This window comes from Anopheles gambiae, chromosome 2 (assembly GCF_943734735.2).
Source record: "Anopheles gambiae chromosome 2, idAnoGambNW_F1_1, whole genome shotgun sequence".
NCBI classification, from domain to species: domain Eukaryota; kingdom Metazoa; phylum Arthropoda; class Insecta; order Diptera; family Culicidae; genus Anopheles; species Anopheles gambiae.
In genome coordinates, this window is record NC_064601.1 from 77,787,912 (window position 1) to 77,805,069 (window position 17,158).

At 47.3% G+C, this 17,158-nt stretch overlaps 3 protein-coding genes across 3 annotated transcripts; 2 read left to right on the top strand and 1 right to left on the bottom strand.

Moving 5' to 3' along the window:
* The first annotated feature begins 2,186 nt into the window (after nt 1-2,186).
* LOC133391587 (mucin-2) lies at nt 2,187-8,889 on the top strand. The gene is made up of 5 exons (XM_061646742.1): nt 2,187-2,302; nt 3,333-3,429; nt 3,554-3,747; nt 3,836-7,379; nt 8,048-8,889. Exons 3-5 carry the CDS (start codon nt 3,644-3,646, stop codon nt 8,828-8,830), a joined length of 4,431 nt encoding a protein of 1,476 aa, XP_061502726.1. The 5' UTR covers nt 2,187-2,302; nt 3,333-3,429; nt 3,554-3,643; the 3' UTR covers nt 8,831-8,889.
* Nucleotides 8,890-12,780: 3,891 nt separating this feature from the next.
* LOC1274729 (anaphase-promoting complex subunit 2) lies at nt 12,781-15,469 on the top strand. The gene is made up of 3 exons (XM_313920.5): nt 12,781-12,938; nt 13,012-14,851; nt 14,947-15,469. The coding sequence occupies exons 1-3, from the start codon at nt 12,876-12,878 to the stop codon at nt 15,393-15,395; spliced, it is 2,352 nt and encodes a 783-aa protein (XP_313920.5). The 5' UTR covers nt 12,781-12,875; the 3' UTR covers nt 15,396-15,469.
* On the bottom strand, nt 15,402-16,119 carry LOC1274730 (WASH complex subunit 3). Its single transcript, XM_313921.4, has 2 exons — nt 15,947-16,119; nt 15,402-15,886 (listed from the first exon to the last, which is right to left on the bottom strand). The coding sequence occupies exons 1-2, from the start codon at nt 15,974-15,976 to the stop codon at nt 15,428-15,430; spliced, it is 489 nt and encodes a 162-aa protein (XP_313921.4). The 5' UTR covers nt 15,977-16,119; the 3' UTR covers nt 15,402-15,427.
* Between the last annotated feature and the right edge of the window lie 1,039 nt (nt 16,120-17,158).

Here is a 17,158-nt window from a genome sequence, read left to right on the forward strand (position 1 = left end):
TAACTTCTGTCTGCCAATCAGTCATATACGATCAGTGAGCTAGCTTGTAGCAGACAATATTATGAAAATTATAATTTATTCACGCAGACAAAACTGTCAGGCCCAATGTTCGATTCAATTCCCACATCGTTCGATTCCCATGATACGTAAAAATTGGAATACAAAATAGGTCATAGGAAAAAGTAGCTCTAATAATCATAGTATATTTATACGCTGTACAATTACAATATACAACATACTTTAAAGGAAAATCAGTTAAGCTGCCTTAATTCATAATAAATCATCAGAATTAGATCATAACTTTGTATTATTTTCCATCCTGTCTAAGATCGTTTATTAAACTGACTTTATCAAACAAACTGGAGAGTCAGTGTTGGAGAAGTGAACTAAAGAGGCTGCAGAGCATGAATAGTAACTGAAGCACGCTTCTCGAAGTACCAATTGGCTGTTCTTAATATAATCGCGTAAACGGAATAGTGCACTTTACAAAAAGTGTAAAATTCATTTAAATTTAATCGCTTACTTGTGGTAGAATGATCGGTTTTTAAATATTTTTTAAATGGTTTTACTTTAAGACATATGCCTTAGATCTCGAATTGTTTTCTCGGAAGTTTATGTCACTGTTGATGTCTCTGCGAATACCCGAAGCGCTACTTCTCAACACATTTGTACGGCATTTTCCAACGTGTTGAAACATCGACAGCTATATGTAGATCAGTATCTTAATTTAAAAAAAAAAGTATCACTTGAATAGCGGCTTATTCAAATTCCGTTTCCGAGTTAAGTAGGTTTCAACCATCGCCCATATAGAGCCATATAAAGAAATGAATCATAAAAAAACCTCGTCCCACAAAAAAAAAACCGAAATAAAGTTTCCGTCGTGGTTCAATCACCCGGGCCAATCGGAAAGAGATTTCGGTCAAAACACTGCCTGCAAACAGGAGAAGGGGAAGAGTTCAAGAGCAATTCTTCCGGCGGGCAGTTAACTCACTCTTCTATTTTTTCCCATGGCTTCTCAATTTTCTCAAGCGCCTTCAAAGCAATCTTTAGCTCTCTTTAAGCAGAACGGTTAAGCAAATTAGCACTGTAAACATTTGCGATGAACTCCGCACAACGAGCCGGTTAGTGTGCCAATGTCTTGAGAAGCGCTCAGAAGCTCTGCATTTCCGTTAATGATTTTTGTTTTAGGCAAGCGGACACTTCAGCTCCTTCGTGAAAGAGGGAGCGGGAAAGAGAAGCGCGCAACGATAAGATTACGAACCACGTATTACGGTTAAGTGTCCTCTCGCGTGTCAGCGAGTGCCACCTGAAGGCGAAAGAAATTGGCAGACTTCCTTCCCTCACGGCTCACCGGCAGCACCCGGTTGCCATCGTTCAAAAGCATGACCAAACCCATTCTGACGCTGATCGCTCTTCTTCTCTCCCTGCGCACGTTCGTTCGTTCATATGGGCAAAATGTGCTGCCAATTGGTCGTGGACTCCGGGAGAGCTCCGAAGATACTGGCGCACCCGCCAGGCGAACGTGTGGTGTGGAGAAAGCTAGCACTGATCTGCTTGCGCATTAGTAAAAGCGTCAGCGACCCATTCGCCTTTTATAGCGGAGCCACTGCTGCCGGGCGGTGGGAATTGATCGAAACGATTCATGCATAAATAACCGAACCAACACGACCGATCGACCGAACACCGACCCCATCATCCAAACCCCCAAACCAACTGTATGCGTGTGCGTGTGTGTGTGGGTTTGGGTGTGAGCCACACAGGTGGCTTCCGTCGCGAGCATAACGCGCCGGCGGTTGGACGATCTTTTCTAGAGCACCTGACTACTTTCTCATCGCGGAATAGAAAGTAGCTTGTGCTGCTGCTGCTGGTGCTGCTCTCGATAGCCCAGGGAGAACGGACCACCTGCGTTCCACCGCGCCCGGGATGAGATGTGCTGGGGAGAAGATCTCTCTTAGAAACGAAAACTCACCGGCACCGCGTGCCACGAACAAATCGCGCACTGCTGCTGCTCCCCGTATCATGGAGGCGCTACACTACGCGTGGCCCCCAGGTACTGAGCCCAACATGCTGGACATGCGAGAGACTCCACCACGGGGCGAGAGGCACGGGCCCGTTCTCTCCGTTCCAAAGAGCATAATGCGTGAGCGCACACATCTTAATCGGCACACATCCCAAAGAATCGGTCGGTCATTCGAGAGCCCGCAGCCCGCGCAAGATCTGCACCGTTTCAAGTTCAATGTCAGTAGCGTCGTGAGAGGTGATCGAGACACAGTGGGTTGATTGGTTTGGTCCGCGTACTTTAGTAAGTGCATCCCCATACTTCAGCTTTCGGCCAGGGGTTTTTGGCGTACAGTAGACAGTCAAGTGGCTTCAGTGATCGCACGCCCTCATTAATTAGCCCTGCCGGTAGATCGAAAGATCGCTCACCAGAAAGCAGAATTCAATCATAAGAGTCAATCGATCGTGTGGTGATCGTGTTGCTCCAAGATAGCCGTGAGTGAGGCTGGATAAAGAAGCTGCGGAATTAGACGGAGGTGGACCTCTGTTTCGTTATTTTTGGCCCATTTGCTTCGGAGCCCCAGCCAGCTAGTCCCCGGTCAATCGAACGGTTTTGTGTGCGCCCGCTCGCGCGAAGGCAGTTTTCTGATCTGTCAACTTCATTTAATATTCAAAGAAGCCTATAACGGGACGTGAAGAATGTATGTATTCGTGTGTGTTTGTGTGTAAAAGTGTGCCAAAGAAATCGCCGTTTGCGCCGACTCGGAACTGCATCGCGGCTGTGTGGCGTTTTGTCCCCTGGATGTGACCACGCTTTTGACCAAAGATTAAGCTCCCCACGGAGATGGTAGAATCACATCATTCGCTTCTTTCTGTCGCAGCTCGCTACCAGGCGCTGTTTGCAGCCACCGTCGTCACGGCAATGTCTTAAACCGCGACCCGCAAACCATCCCGGTCGGGACGGGACGGTTTGCGTTTAACGGTTTTTTGTTGTTGCTGCTGCTACTGCTGCTGTTCCTTCTCACCACCGTTCTGCTCGTGCCGCATTTATCTGCTCAAAAATCAGCCCTCGGCGGCAATTGCACACGATGGCAGCATTATTTTACCGTTGCGAATGATCGTCTCCTTTTTTTTGTTCGTTTTGCTTCCCCAACTATTTGTTAATCGTTCCTTTCCTCCGTTCGGGTGAATCCGGATTCTGCTATATTACGCGCGTGATTTAGCTTGCGAGCGGGCGAATAAAAGGGTGAAGAAATGGGGATGGGGGGAGGAGGTCGATAATAGGGTAGGCTATTAGAAAATTAATGTAATTAAATCTTAAATATTCTTTGCAGGGAGGTGGCGAGCGTGAGGGTGTGAAACTACGTCCCGTACGTGACGGTGGCCGGCGAAGAAAACAAACTCCAAGACACGCACTGCGCTGAATGCAAGGTAAAGAGAAAGCTGAGAGTCTGAGAAAAGGGGATTCTCTTGTACTACACACATCGAGCATAATCTTCACCCCAGTTTGTGTATGTTGTTGTTTTTTTTTGTCTTATTTTCTCTGCATTCTCAGCTTTCTTTTGAAGTGTTTGTTTCGCCAATCGCAGTCGATCGCAGGTGGCACACTATACGCGCACACGGTTTGGCTTCTTGCAAGCTTCAAATGGGGAGCTTCGGAGCTTTGCTGCTTACTTTGACACTGATCATCGGCCCGTTGGCGCACGGTGCCAAGCTGGGCAATGGAGTGTGCAAAAATTGCAAAAATAAGTAAGTCTTTACACAGTCTTCCCCAAACAATATCGTTGTCGCCTTACGAATAAATTTGGTTCGATTATGTCCGGTTGTTGTTCTATAGAAATGCCGCTGCCAACAGCCAACGGTTAATAGCGAGCCCAATTAATCTGCTCAATCCCGACCGGTACGAGTTCTTCACGCTGGACGATAAGGGCAAGGTGGTGAAGCGCATTATGACGTTCAAGGAGATACAGAGCATCGTGGCCGGCAGCGACATTACCGAGCTGAAGCTGTTTGCCAACAAAAACAACAACGATCGCATCGTATCGAGCGTTGTCTCGAACGTTAGAAACGTTCTGAACAATGAGCTGAATCTCTTGAACGGGCATGATGCGATCGACACAGCCGAACAGCAGCAGATGCCCATCTCAGACGTGATCAATTCACCGCACGATCCCCCCGGTGGTACCTCCACCATGTACGATGTGTTGCACAAGCTGGGTGAAAATTTGGTAACATTTAAACCGGAAAGGACCACGACAGCACGCCCATCGGTGACTCCGGAGCGTACGACGACGACCACAACGACTACAACGACCACAACGACCACTACTCCTCCACCGGAAGATTTGACTACACGCTGGATTTTAAGAACGACACCTAAACCGTTCACTACCACGGCACAGCAGGTAACTGAAAGAGCAACGTACTCGACAACGGCAAGACCGAAGATAAGCTCAACGGAACGTACCACCACGGCACGGTCCACCGTTCGTCCCGTGGAGACGACAACGAAACAGAGAACTACCACCACTGTACGAGTCACGGAACGACCCACGACCACCGAAAGACCGAGTGTGAGATCTACGGAAAAACCAGCCATTTTCAAGACGACTGGCCTGCCATCCACGACAGTACCAACCACACGCAGAACTACAACGGAACGGCCAACGACGACTACGACGACTACGACGACCACGACGGCAGCCACCACGACCACCACGGCAGCCACCACGACCACCACGGCGACAACTACAACTACTGCGAAACCGATAAAACAATCGACTGTTGGTCGTCCGTCCACGACCACCACCACCACCGCCTCCAACCCTACTACGGAAGCGTTAATGCTAAAGTGGTCTGCCTCATCGCTAGCCTCCGTACGATCGACAGAAACACCCGCACTGAAACCGTCTACAACGGCGACAACCACAACGGAACCACCGCCAATGTTGAAACAGGCACACCCATCAACGGTTACAGTCCGTTCCACCGATGCACCGACGCCCAGGACATCTACGGCTCAATCCACGACTGAGTCATCGAGCACGAAAATGACATTACCCGCATTGGCAGAGCAGCCGGTGGTGGTAAAGGTTTCAGCTACAGTTATAAAACCAACGGAACAGTCGGTCGAACATTCCTCCCACCGATCGGAAGAGGTATCGGAAAGCACCAACTTTGTAGAGTATTCGACCGAACAATCGTCGGAAAAGTGGGACGATAGTAGTAGTGGCTCGAGTAGTGAAACAACTACCTACACTACCTCGGAGGAAACATCATCGGAAGCTTCGACGGAGCTTTTAATGAACAAACTGAACGAAATGGTACAACAGCCACTGGCAGTAGAACCGGTAACGATGAATGTATCAGATAGTACTACCCCCGACTCCACGGTTAGTGCAAATCGTGTAGTAACATCGGAAGCTACGGAGCCTACCTTAAAAGATACAGTAACGGAGGAGGATGATCGTGAGTCTTTGGCGGATTTGGACACAAGCGATGATGAGTATAATTCCACCGACGAAGAGCTTGCAACTACCAGTGGATTTATCACGTGGTTTACGGATCCTATTAGCTCGCCGTCAAAGCAACAGATCGATGCAATCTTCAAGGAAACGAACGCGGCGTTCGACGATGAATCGAAACCTGCGATCACGGGAAGCACATTGGTGGATGATACCCTTCCTACCACCACCGTCACCTCAGTCGAGATGGATAGCTCAACGGCACAAGATTCTGCCAGCAACAGTGACGAACAGTCTGATGAGGTGCAGCTCACTTCTTTGAATTTGGACAACCAAGAAACGACAACAGCAGCAGCAGCAGCAGCAGCAACAGCAGCCGAAGCATCAGATGACGATGACGATTCCTACTTCTTCCAAACCGAATCGGAGCAAACCGCGCTGCAAGACACCTCCACCATACCATCCGATGCGCAGCACGCTATACATAAGATTATCGAGTCACTCCAATCGATTAACGATGATTCGCCCAGTGATGAGACGGAGGAAGCGGACTCACAGGAAGCTCCCTACACGGAGGACATTCCCGGAATGAGCTACGACACGGATGCGCAGAGTTCAATCAACGCCATTATTCAATCGCTCGGCCAAGGTGCGCTCGGTGGTAGCGAGAGTGGCATCTTTTCCATTGCCACCACAACCGATATGATCACCACCTCGGGAGAGACCGAGCCGACGACAACGGTTAGTGAAGCTACTGTCAAAAACAACTCTCCCACCAAAGCATCCATTTCTACCACGGAAAAGATCTCGGTACCGAGCTCTACACCCTTGAGTAGTTCCAGTTCGTCGGTACCCGATGTGGCGAAAACACCTAAACCTGATGTGGTGGAATCCACTGAAACGGAGCCTGAAACGGGAAGCTTCAACTACAACACCAACATAATGGACACGATCGAGAAGTTTTTAAGCAGCTTTGCAAGCCTGCCGAAGGAAAGCAGCTATGCGGCGAACCTTACCAAGATGAACATACTTAGCGACTATCCTGCCGAAATCAACATGACCGACTACGTCGATCGTACGGCAACGGTAGCGTCGGTGTTGAAATTCCCCCACACCGCTAGCCAGGAAGTGGCCGCTGACCGAACGGAAAATGAAGCTGACAAGAGGGACGATGAGTCATCGTTGGAAGATGCACCGGCAACCATCGAGCCGGAAATGATCTTGCCCGATCAACCCATCCTAAGCGAAACGGTCGCTTCCTTTATGAAGCTGGGCGAAATGCTAACCATGGGCACACGGGTAAGCTCCACGGAAGAGAACCCCACGCCCGTGCAACAGCTGGAAGTGAAGGCAGCGATCGACGAGGAGGAAACGGAGCTGTTGCGCTTCCTCTCCATCTGCAGTACGCTCGGTACGACCGTGTACAACTACCTGCTAACGGACGACCCAACATCCAACGAGGGGCGATCGATGATGGCAGGACAAAGTTTGGTGTATTCTCCATTTGCCACGCTAACTACGCTCTCGATGCTATTCCTCGGAACACGTGGCACCACCGCAGAACGCATCAACGGTGTAATTGGGCTGGACGAGATGACTTCCTTTAATCCGCATCTGTTCTTCAAATCGGTCGCCGAAGATTTGAAGCCAAAGTACAGGCGCACGACTGCACGCGCGGTTGACCAGGAAGGATCGAGCTTCTCCCGGACGTTGCTAAGCGACGAATCGCGCGGAGGGTTGCAGCGATTCTTCAAAGCACGCGTACAGGAAATTTACTCCGCAGTGGCAGAAACGGTTGATTTCCGGCAGAAGGATATGCTGCTCCGGCACATGAGTGGAGATTTTCCGCGAGACTATGTGGACACGCTGAAACAGCTGCGCTCACCGTTGCTGTCCATCAGCAGGAATCGCTATCGCGTAAGTATTGGGATCAGACTAGTGAAAAGTTTTCGGCGGAATCGATTCTGGCTAGCTCCGAAGTTTTCTGGAATCGATTCCAAATACTAGGTCCGGAATCAGTTTCCCGAATCGGCTTCGAAATCAGAATCGGTTCCGGATTCGGACACGGGTCCGGAATTGTAATCGGGTCCGGAATCATAAGCGGGCCCGAAATCGGAATGGGCTGCGAAATCAGAATCGGCATCTCCATTAGAATTGGCGTTTGGGTCCAATGATGCTATGTATTGATAACCAAATTTACTTGTAAACGATCCATTCTCATCGAGATTCCCGGACTGATTTCGCTTCTGAAACTTCTTATTTCAATTCAAGAACTAATTCTCATTCCGGAGCTAATTCTAATTCTGGACTCAAATCTGATTCCGCTTTCGAAACATATTGTGATTCCCTGATCGATTCCGACCCCGGAGTCGATTCTAATACCGGAGCCAATTCCTATTCCGGAATCGATTCAGGATTAGGAGTCGACTCCGGAATCGGCTCCAGAATTGATTCCGAAGACGGATTCGGAATCGGGCAGGTCCGATTCCTAACTCCCATCACTAGATCAGACGTCCAATCACCTCTTAGTCATAACGTTTAACACATATCGAAAATTAATTTGCTCATATTATCCCTCATTGTAGCATGAATGTAACAGTGCCGCTACGACCTACGGTACGATGCAGTTCGCACAGGGTGTTAAACGTTCCGGTGGTAGCCAAAGCCCTGCATCATCCTCCGTTGCACTGCCAAGCGTATCATTCCGCTCCGGCTTTTCGACCGGTTTTTCCAAGGCTCTCGATGCAACCATCCTTGCCCTGCCCGGCTCCACCAGCAACGTGTCGGTGTTTTTCCTCAAACCTTCCCCCGACTCGGATGTATCCACTCTCGAGACACATCTCCGGAACCAGAGCATATCGAGCGTGCTGAAGCTGTTCCCCGACGAAACGGTTCGAAGCGCTTACACCGAGGTACAGCTGCCCTACTTCACACAAACCACCATCTACAACATGACCCAAAGCATTCGACGGCTGGGCCTGCAGAATCTGTTCGAGCCGAATGTGGCCAACTTTAACGGGCTGCAAGATTCGTCCACCTCCAACCTCTATCTGTCGGAAATCTTGCAGACGGATTCGTTTGCCATGTGCGGTGGTGGTGAGCTGGGAGCAGCGAGGAATTTGCCGTTCCGTAGTTTCTCCACCAATCTGGTCAAGCACAGTGTGCTAGCGACGGATTTGGCTGATGGTAGCAGCAGCAGTAGTAAACTGATGCGTCGCAATCGTCGAAAGCTTGCGTATCGAAACCGTTCCGCTTTCGAGGCGCAACAGGTACAGGATAGCAAGCTGGTGTTTGATACACCGTTTCTGTACTTGGTAAGACACAATCCGACGGGAATGGTCCTTTACATGGGACGTTTTGTAGGTTAATATGTTTAAATTAAATAATAATAATTAAATAATAAAATACATTTTAAGATCTAATGAAATCACCAGTGGCAGGCTTTTTTTTCTAAGTAGTATCACAAATCCATGGAAAATAGATAACAAATCGTTTTGATGGAATACTTACTTACGTTATTAACCGCTACATCTGCGACAGTCTTGATCTGCTGGAAAACTCGTAGCCCAGACAATTTGTATTTCAATCTCTTCTTTCAGAATTGTATTAAAAAAACTGGAATTGGTTAATTGACCAGTATCGTCCGAGTAGGTTACTGGGTCCGAGTAGGTTCTGTTTCGTTCCCTGGATCGGTACAGGTTAGTGATCCATTCCATCACTAAGACAACTCCACGTTCTTTTTATTTGACGAAACCACTTACGTGGTCATTCCATGCCGGCTTATACAGGCTTTCGGGAATTATTTAGTACCACGTAGCGGGATAGACAGTCCGTACTACGGGGAAATGGTCCATGTGAGACTTAAATCCATGACAAGTCCAGGAACAGTGATTGAGAATTGATTAAAAGGCCGATAATAATTCAGAATCAGTTCCAGGCATAGACCGTTGGGAATCAGTTCCATGATGAGAATAGGATCAGGATTAGAGATGGGTTTTCCGGATCGTACTCACGGTTCCGCTCCGGTTTTGGCATGGTTGTTTCAGATTTCTACACCAGAGAAATGGAATCGCTAGCTCCGCCAGAATCGTCGAAATTGTCAGGGAATCATACGAAAACTTCCGGATCGCACCGACGGTACCTCTTCTGTTCTGGCTAAACCGAAATGGGTTATTCCGGACGTATCCGGGTGGTTCCTGCGTGTCTGATTGAACCTACCCTTCGAACTGATTCCGAAATTGGTTGAAACCATTCAGATCTGTTTTTTTTTTTGTAAATTTTCCACAAATCTAGTCACGATATGTTCCAGGATATGTATGGGTTTAAGATATGCTTCAAAATCTGTATGGGTTTACGATTAGTTTCAGGACTGGTAAGGGTTCGATATAAGTACCAAAACCGAAATGGGCTCAGGATTACTTCCAAGGCCGATATCAATTCAGGATAAATGACCAGACCACGATGTGTCACGTTCATTGTTACCGTTTCTGATCCAAAACCACTTTAGGTTCAGTATCAATTTCAGGAACGGTAAGGGATCAGAACCAGTTCCGGGACAGGTATGGGATCAGGACCAGTTCCGGGATTAGGACCTGGACCGATATGATTTCAACGCTGGATGTGTTTGAGATTAGTTCCAGAACCGCTAAGAATTTTGTAAAAAAAAAATCGAATATCGGCATAGAACTAACGAGTCTTCTAGCGGCCAGTATTGAATCCGCTACTAGTATATAATACTTTTTATTATATAAAAACTTTTGCCAGTCCACTTTGAAAAATTTATATTTCTGACTATTTCTGACCTCGTTTCTGGTTTATTCAGACCAGGCTCTTAGTAGGCCGTGTGTTTGACACCTCTGGTCTAGCACCATCGTCTGCGCCAGTAGTATCAGGTAGCTATAATCATTGAATTCCATGGCCCTTTTATATCTATGTGGATGGCGTAAAAGGGTTTAATAGTTTCGGTCAGTTCTGGAACCATTCCAATGGCATGGTCTACCCAAGCGCCACAGATTAAGCTTAAACGACTGGAAAATTTAATATCCATATAAAAAATGAAAGCTCCACAGCTTCATTGGTTTGATCAATAGATGGCGTATTAAAACTGATTATTATATTGCTATCCTTTTCTTGCAATGTGTTTCGACAAGTTTCATCTTATGATCAAGGTGTCTTTATTAAGGAGGTGAATTGTTAGCGCGTTTTCCGGGCGCCATCATTGAGTATTGTTATGTCAAATCGCATACAATTTTCTATACCCCCCTCCAGCCCTCCCCGATTTTAATACCGGAGCCCCCAGTATTGTTATGTCAAGTCGTGAAATGTCAATTTGCTCTGAAGCACTTCACCTCCTAATATCCATACACCTTGCTTATGATGACCTATATAGCCTTCTAACTTTCTGAGCAAAAATCTATATATATGGTCGTGTGGTCAGATACGTGGGTATCAACACCAACGACCATTACTCAAATCTCACTTGCTTCAATGCTGGTGGTTTCCATTGGAGTTTAGTATTTACCCAAGCGCCACAGATTAAGCTTAAACGACTGGAAAATTTAATATCCATAGTAAAAAAATGAAAGCTCCACAGCTTCATTGCTTTGATCAATAGATGGCGTATTACAACTCATCATTATATTGCTATCCTTTTCTTGCAATGTGTTTCGACAACTTTTATCTAATCATGACCTATATAGCCTTCTAACTTGCCGAGCAAAAATCTATATCAATGGTCGTGTGGTCAGATACGTAGGTATCAACACCAACGACCATTATTCGAATCTCACTTGCTTCAGTACTGGTGGTTTCTGTTGGAGTTAAGTATTTAAACAAGCGTATCGCCGTTCTAGTTCTAGCGATGCATAACTTCAATGCGAAACCATACAACAGTACAGAGGAAATGAGAAAACTCTCCTCCAAGCGAATGAAGCTCAACTGGTTGGGGTATCCCACCAACAGAGTGCGCCACCATCTTTTTCGCTATTTTTAGAATGCATGAGTCGTTTGCCGTCTGCTAAACGAAGTCTTTCTATATTCCGTTTAGGTAGAGAACTTGAGTCGTTTAGAAGCCGTTTAGTGGTCGTTTAGTGGATTTGTGGCACTTGGGTAAACAATCGTATCGCCGTTCTAGTTCTAGCGATGCATAACTTCAATGCGAAACCATACAACAGTACAGAGGAAATGAGAAAGCTCTCCTCCAAGCGATGAAGCACAACTGGTTGGGGTATCCCACCAACAGAGAGCGCCACCATCTTTTTCGCTTTTTTTAGAATGCATGAGTCGTTTGCCGTCTGCTAAACGAAGTCTTTCTATATTCCGTTTAGGTAGAGAACTTGAGTCGTTTAGAAGCCGTTTAGTGGTCGTTTAGTGGATTTGTGGCACTTGGGCGGGCTCAAGAAATGTGTTGCCATCCCTAGAATTTCATGTGAGCGCCGTACGTTCCCGCTACGAACGGATTAAATAATACCAGTCATACTCTTTTAATCACAAAAAACATCATTCTTCCATACAAATTGTATGGCCTACCCGGGTAGGCGGTTGTACGATTACGTAATGTTTTTTGGTTGTACACAAGACGGTTAAATGGTTGCGTTCTTAACAGTGCTCCTGCCGAAATCTGCCAATATAATCTGGTCACACTGGCCCGCAGGGCAAAAGCTCGCTCGAAAGGTCAACAACCGTCGCAAAACGTCAAAAACGACCGTCGCCAGCGCCTCGAAATCGTTGTGAGTTTCGCTCGCTGGCGACGTCGGTTTGCAGTACATGCGACGCCGGTTTCGACGTTTTGCGACGGTTTTGCGACGGTGGCCGCCAAAAGCTCGCCTTGCCCTGTGGGCAAAGTGACCAGAAATACCGATGTATATATATTAGGGTTTGAAGGAAAAAATCTCAATTTTTTGTAATCATTGAACGATGAAACTCAGCCAAACAATCAAATCAATCTAAATAATCCAGCGAAAATCAAATTACAGCACGTACGATAAAATCGTATCCAATGGAGCACTGCAGTGGCCCTAAGCGGTCGCGTGGAGCCCCAATAAAAAGAACTTGTCACCACTGAGAAAAAAGAATGAGCATCTTAGTTACTCTTTGGTTTAGAATTCCTAGTACCATTTTCAGATCAACATTTCAGAAAGACCTTCATTTGTGTAACCGCTGAACCAAATCTAATCCATATCCTAAGTAAAGGATGCATATTCTTTAGAAATGGAACTTTAATTTTGCGCATCAGTACCCCCCCACCCCCAATACCGCTTAACACTTCTTTCGCTTTCACTTCTTTCAACTCGAGTTAAGTTTCGAGTTTTAACCCACCGAAAACTACCGATAAAATTTTGATGCGCCTACCGAAAACCGCCAAAATAATCTGGCCACACTGGTGCCGGGTCGAAGCAACCAAAACAAAGCAAAATGCCGAACGACGCGGAAACGCAGCGATTGTTAGATAAAGTTTTTCCCGTTTTCAAGAATGAAGTAAGCGTTTTATTCTTCTCACTGTAAAGAGAGCCGTCGATATCAGACCAACATTCGTGATTTATCCTTTCAGCTTAAAGCAGAACCCATTACCGTGGAGGAATTGGAGCAGCTGCATCAGCGCCTGAAAACCAACGAACTGCTGACGGAAGTGTACGAATCGTTCTTCGCAAAGATCGAAAACATTCTGCAGCATGTTGTGGTGCCCCAGTTCTGGTCACGCTTCAGATCCAAGCTGCCCCAAGAGCCATCCCGCGATAGCTTCATCCAGTACCAGCATGCGGTTAAAGAGCTGTACGACCGGTTTGCTTTTTTCCGGCGCCAGTTAAAGCGGCTGGAAACGGTTTGCCCGGCAAAGGATGTTCCGTTCGTGCACCGGAAGCTACCGAACGAAGTGGTTGTGTTTTGTAGCCACTTTCACACTACGCTGCACGCGCAGCTTCCGGACGACTTTAACGAACTGGTGTACCGGTTCTACTTCGTCGCATTCCGTGTGTTCATCTACAGCCACTCGGATGGGGAAGAGTATATGGATGTGGCAGAAAGCAATCGCTGCATCGCGTGCGACATGACCGCCGGAGACTGCCAGTGCCAGGCGATCGCGGATGCGTTCACCAGCACGAACCGATATCTGTCGATGATGGGAATTTTGGAGGAAATAGCAGGCTACACACTGAATCTGCTGATACAGGAGCGGATCGATGCGAAGGTAGACGAAACGAAGGAAAACTATGCGACCTCGCACGTGGAAAGTCTAGAGCAGTGGCTCAACACGGTAGTAATGGAGTGGTTGACCCGCATCTACAACAAAGGTTCGCTCCAGATCCATCCGCATCATACGGCACTGCAGCGCCACATAGCCCAGATGCAGAGCAAGCTACTGTTCTACATGTACGACAAGTACGCAAACACGATCGTCGATCAGTTCTTTCAGATTATCATCAACTTCCCGATGTCCCAGTCGGCGGTCGATGATCTGAAGCTGTGTCTGAGTAAGATCAATCTGAAGCGCTGCTTCGTGACCACGGTACGTGACATGCTGGGGGAGCGATTGCTTCACCCGGGTGTCGATACGCCGGACATACTGACGGGGTACGTGGCAGCGTTGAAGACGTTAGCCCACTTTGACTCCAGTACCGTGCTGCTACGATCGATCACGCGACCGATCAAGGAGTATCTGCGCAATCGAACCGAAACGGTACGCTGTGTCGTCACGAGCTTCACTGGCGACGGCACTTCCGATCTGGCCGAGGAGCTTGCAAAGGGAGAAACGGAGCCAGTCTCCAAAACGTCCAGCAGTGACAAGCTGGACGATCCCGATTGGAAAAACTGGCAGCCAGATCCGGTAAACATGGCACCGGCCGCACTGAAATTTATCGCTTCCAACAAGCGAGCGGACATCATCTCCATGGTGGTCGACATCTACGGGAGCAAGGAAATCTTCGTCAACGAGTATCGCAACTTGCTGGCGGAACGGTTGCTGTCGCAGGCGGAATGTAGCGTGGAGAGGGAGGTGAAGCATCTGGAGCTGCTCAAGTCACGGTTCGGCGAGAGTTTGCTGCACAGCTGCGACGTCATGCTTAAGGACATTACCGAATCGAAACGGATCAATGCACACATTCTGTCACCCGACTCCGGTACCACCGAGGAGCTAACGGGCCAGGTGTCCGCACTAATAGTTTCGTCGCAGTTTTGGCCTACGTTCCGGAAGGAAACCATGGAACTGCCGACCTCGATTAAGGAAATGTTTGAAAAGTACACGAAAGCCTATGAATCGTACAAAGTGAACCGCACGCTGCAATGGACACCGTTGAACGGGAAGGTCACGATAGAGCTGGAGCACAACGGGAAGGTTCAGGAGATGCAGGTGACGCCCGCCCAAGCTGCAATAGCTATTCATTTTAGCGAACAGCGTAAGTATCATCAACTCGCTACAAATCATATCACCACCTGGACAGGTTTTTAACAGAGCTTCTATCGCTTTTTTCATTTACTCTCGATCGTTTAGCTCAATGGGAATTGGATTGCTTGAGCCAGAAGATGAACATGCCGCCGATCGTACTGCGGAAGCGCATCGTGTTCTGGCAATCGCAGGGTCTGATACGCGAAACGAAGGAAAACCTGTTCGTGCTGATCGACAAAAGCACGGAAAGCGACGTTAGTGCCGACGCGATGCAAGCCCAACCGAACGACGTGTGCGAGGAAGAGGAGGCGGAGAGCGCGATGGAATCGGCCAGCGATCAGCGCGAGGAAGAGCTGCAGGTGTTCTGGTCGTACATCGAGGCCATGCTGACCAACCTGGACTCGCTGCCGCTCGACCGCATACACCAGATGCTGAAAATGTTTGCGTCCCAGGTGGACTTTACGCAGGACGAGCTGAAGCACATCCTTCAGCGCAAGGTTCGCGAACACAAGCTCGTTTACGCCGGCGGAGTCTATCAGCTGCCCAAGTCGTAGTCGAACTGACCGTTTACACAATTTATTGTTTATCACAGAAACCGGTCAATATAGTCAGGATCTAAGCCTTCGAACGAGATTTTGTTTTTCACTGCTCCGAGCGGCACGCCAAGCTGGAGCATTTTAAAGTACAGATCGTACTTAGGGTCTCTCTCTAAGGCAGGCGGATTGAGCGTAGAGATTTCGGGTTGGGATTGCACTTCTCCAGCTGGAACAGGTTCCCCTTCGGAGCTTCCCAACGCTGTCGGTTGGCTATCGCTGGGTTTCATCTCCGCACTCGCCGGAGGGCCATCGTTGAGCTGTTTCAGAACATCTATCGACGCTAGTTTGGCTTCTACTATCAGTAGCGAGGCTTCCAGGTTTTGTATTTTTTGCTCGTAGGTCACAAATTTGCTCTCACAGTCGGAGGCAAACTTGTTCAGGAACGTCACAGTGCTAACGATAAAGTGATTGATGAATGCAACCATTCGTTTTTGATTGGTGGGAGGCAGCTGCAAATGAAGAGTTGGTATTAGCATCGAGGCTTGAACGTAGCCAAACAAAGTTTCTACTTCGTGTTTCTGCATTGTTAACGAATCCATTGTTGCAGTGTGTCCGGTGAAAAATGCGTTGGTTTACGATTCAGTCTTCGGCGAATTTAGGAACAATGCAAATTGCATTGCAATCAGGCCTTAGCAGAGATTTCGTTTGTAAACAAGCCAAATTTTCTGAAACACCTAATTCTGTCAAACTCCGATGTCAAGAGTGATATGAGGGTAAGGTCGCTGCCAGATACATCTAAAAACCACCGTAACGATCGAACATAACGCATTGTAACGCTTTTTCGGTCGACAGATAACGGTTCACCCATCGGTGAGGGAAATCCTAACGAAATTGCTGTTAGCATGCTTCTGCTGAGCCACACATAAATTTAACACAGATTTTTCTTAAGTTTTAAGCTAAGTTTTCCAACAATTCTTCAACATCAAAATTGAAAGAAATAAAACTCTGTTTTTCTTTGTTTACAATAATAAGCGTTATTTTTCGGTTGTCAGCATTTATCGTCACGATCATTTTTCTGTGTCTGGTAGCGGCCTAAGGCTGGAGGCAACGCTTTATTGCAAGCGATTTTATCGAATGTCAAGTTTTCATAAATGATTTTACAGATAACGTTGGACGTGCAATTTCGTCGTACAACAGAAACAATTTTTTATTTTATTTTGTCGGATCGTCACATCCGATTTTATCTGTCAATGTAATTACAATGGAGCGCCGATTATCCGGGCTCTTCGGGACTCAACCTCGCACGGATAAGGAGTAAAAATATTTATTTTATCACTAGTTGAAACCCAAATAGCCAGCTCGTACTTTATAGCTGATTTAGGGCTGTTTAACGAAAAATCGTTCCAATGTCGTACTTTGTGGCTGATTAAGAGATAGACGGTACTTTGCGGAACTATGGAGCTTTTTAACAGGCACATGGTACTCTTTGGAACTTTGCGGCTGATTAATACTATCCCAAATAGCCAGCTCGTACTTTATAGCTGATTTGGGGCTGTTTAACGAAAAATCGTTCCGATGTCGTACTTTGTGGCTGATTAGATAGACGGTACTTTGGGGAACTATGGAGCTTTTTAACAGGCACATGGCACTCTTTGAAACTTCGCGGCTGATTAGCACTATGTGTAGGGTTCATGATGGAACTTGAAGGCTTGTTAAGAAAGGGTACTGAACTTGGTGGAACTTTATAGCTTTTTAATGCATGCCCAAATAGCCAGCTCGTA